Raw genomic sequence first — 3,076 nt, forward strand, 5'->3', positions numbered from 1 at the left:
AAAATTCATTTCAAAAGATATCAGATAATTTACAAACTGATTTTTTTTTTTAAAGACAAGGGTGCTTCAGTTTGCAGGGTGGTGGTGGAGGCGCTCCCCCAGCCGAGGTGGCGCTTTCCCTGTTCATAGCCTCGTCTCCCGCCCCTGGGAGGGCAATGGCTCCGGGAAATTGCACAAGGAGAAGGCAGAGGATCGCCTTCGTGAATTAAGGCAGAGTAGAGAGGCCCAAACCCCGGGGCTTGATAGGGACTAGAGGAGGTCGGCGGCATCTTTGAAGAAGACACGCTGGGCAACAGGAGCAAGTGCTGAGAAACCAAATATTGGATTAAGCCGCACTGGGGGAGGAGTGGTAAGAGACAGACTGGCAGACAGACTTCAGTGGGGGTAGGGTGGCGGAGAGAGTGGGTGTCACCTGCTGTGTAGTGCTATCATTCTCATCTTTTCTGCACGAGATTTTGGGGTGGCCACAGGGAGAGGGCCTAAAACCCGCGGAGTCTGCAGTGCCCACTCGCGCGGGCAGCGGCAGAGGGTTGCAGTTGGCTCGGCGCAGAAGACCAAGGGATTGAACCCGGCCTGCCACCCTCTTGGGCACCTGGGCCCGCCAGGGGTCAGCGAGCCAGAGGCAGCAGGAGCAAGTACGCCTGAGGGCCTCCACCGGGCGTCTCTGACGGCTTCCGCCCCTTCCCTTTCTACCATCACCCACTGCCCAGCAGCGGACAGGCCCCTTCATAGAAAGTCTGAAAAAGCCAGGGCGCCAGGGTGCAGGCAGGCAGGGGAAGCAGGCGCCTGCAGCCCGGGGCGCTCCTCCAGCGAGGCGGCGGGACTCAGGCTGCCCGCCTGGGAGACCGGGGAATAGAGCGAACCCCAGTCTCCCGGGGAGCCGCCGTCCGGGCTGGCCAGCTCCTCGCAAGGAGGCGCAAGCGACTCCAGCCCATAGAGGCTGTGGTCCGCTATGCGCAGCGTCTGCGTCAGCGCCCAGATGTAATTGTGAGCGAAACGGAGCGTCTCGATCTTGGTGAGCTTCGCATCGTCCGGAAAGGTGGGCAAGACGCCGCGCAGCGCGTCCAGAGCGGAGTTGAGGTTGTGCATCCGATTGCGCTCGCGGTCGTTGGCCTTCTTGCGCCGGCTCCGTCGCTGCTTGCTCAGAGCCAATTCACTCTTGGGGCGGCTGCGCCCTCCGCGTCGCGCACGGAGCTTCCTTGAGGACCCTCGGCAACCGCCCCCTTCCGTCTCGGCGCAGTTCCCCTGCAAGCGAGTGGGGCTGGGTGGAGCGGATGCGACGCAGGTTACTTCGTCGTCCGAGGCACCCGGGAAGGGCTGCTCCGTCTCGTGGGTCACTTGGACAGGTGGCGCACATGAGGGATGAGGCGTCATCCTGCGGCGGGGTAAGAGGTAAGGGTAAGAGTGGGTCAGTCACCCGGGCGCAGTTCCCAATCCTGGGGCCAGGTGGGAAAATTCGAGAGAAAGCCACCCCCCACCCCCGCCGGACCAGAGGACCCCCTTTCCCCTCTGCTCATCGCTCTGTGGCTCCAGGCGTTACCTTGTTGTAGGGCGCAAAGGGGTAGAGAGCCGTAGGCAGTGAGAGCAGCGGTGAGCTGCGCTGGCTTTTTCGTCTGCAAGTTCAGCTGAGAAGCAGGCCCCGCCACTGGAAAGTTTCTTCGGCCCCAGAGAAGAAAAGTGTAAGGGGGGCCCCGGGCCTCTGTTGCTTTCTTTTGGCGCGGCTGCGAGGCTCTGCAGATTTTCTGAGCCGCCAGTCGTGTGCCCCTTGGCACGCTTTATCTGCTGCGCCCGGGCTAGGAGCGTGCCTGCCCCGCTGCTGCCCGCGCCGCCGTCCAATCAGCGCCCGGGCCAGGGGGCTGCGCCACGCGAGCCCGCTCCGCCCTTCGAGGGGCACAGCTGGATTCCGGACAAAGGGATGGATGGGGTCGGGGGAGGGGAATACCGCTCTGTTTGCTTTCTCCCCGCGGGCTCTGTCCCAGCAACTCTCGGTTCCTCAAAGAGCCTCGCCCAGTGACAAGGGCCTTGTCTAGCTCGCGTCTGGCGGCCCCAAACCGCTTTGCTCCTATTCTGGCTTTCCTTGGCATCTGTCCAGACCCTTTCTTGGTACCCTAAAAGGGGACTTTGAGAAGTCAGTAGGGTAGGTCAATCCCCGTGTGTTACACAAGGAGAAACTGAGGCTCAGAAAGGAGGCAGCTTGTCCCCAAACCACTCTGAAAGGACAAGGAGCCAGGTGTCCTATCAGCTTGGAGGAGCATCCACTAATTCCTAGTGCCATTCTGCTCTCCTCCTTTATGGGTCAGGTTAGGAAATACAGAGGGTGATGTTTCACTGACCCTTTCTATTTTGGGAGGAGGCACAGGGTGACCGCAGCCCATTTCTGGCCTATGTCCCTGCCACTTAGAGACCTTTGCCTGGGGATGAGGAGCCCCCCACCATGCCCTGAGATGATGCCCCACGCTCAGATGTAGGTGCCTAGAACCTCTCTCCTCATCCCACCACCCATCAGAAACCTAAGACATTTTTATCGTGCCTCAGAGTTGGAGGGTGGCTATGGTGGGACCTCCAAGGGCGTTCCACCACTACCAATTGTGGACAGTACCCTAGCAATCTGCCGGGGCCTGTGGGGGAAGAGCTCAGATGAGAAGGGGTCAGGAGAGGGCCAGGAGTTCACAGGGAGCCCCTGTGTATTTTAAATGCCCCTGGAGTGCTGGTGCTCCAAGAAGCACGTCAACTCTTTCTCCCCTTAGTCCTCCTGTCCAATCACAGGCCGGCAGGGGCTGCCTGCACTACATGGTGCAGCCCCCTAGGCAGGGGTCAGGCAGTGAGCACAAGGCGGGGTCTCTTCAAGACCCCCAATTAGCAATGTCTGGAAATAAAAGTGAGTCTGAACACACCATCTCTCCTTTCTTCCCCTGCCTGTCCCTTTGTCTCTGCTTTGGACACTCTGTGGTCTTCTGCTTCTGGTCAGTCAGGGTGAGTGTGCCCCCGGGGAGAAAGCCGAGTCTGGGAAGACCGGGGTCTGGATTAAGTCTCTGCAGGCCCTGAAGGCTTCACTTTCTAGCAGAACCAGATAACC

At 60.1% G+C, this 3,076-nt stretch overlaps 1 protein-coding gene across 1 annotated transcript; it reads right to left on the reverse strand.

Annotated features, from left to right (window-relative positions):
* Window positions 1–726: 726 nt before the first annotated feature.
* On the reverse strand, window positions 727–1,374 carry NEUROG3 (neurogenin 3; the record flags this gene model as incomplete). Its single annotated transcript, XM_082602419.1, has 1 exon — window positions 727–1,374. One exon carries the CDS (start codon window positions 1,372–1,374, stop codon window positions 727–729), a length of 648 nt encoding a protein of 215 aa, XP_082458545.1.
* Window positions 1,375–3,076: the final 1,702 nt, after the last annotated feature.

This window comes from Mesoplodon mirus, assembly GCF_964341445.2.
Source record: "Mesoplodon mirus genome assembly, chromosome: 2".
Lineage (NCBI taxonomy): Eukaryota > Metazoa > Chordata > Mammalia > Artiodactyla > Ziphiidae > Mesoplodon > Mesoplodon mirus.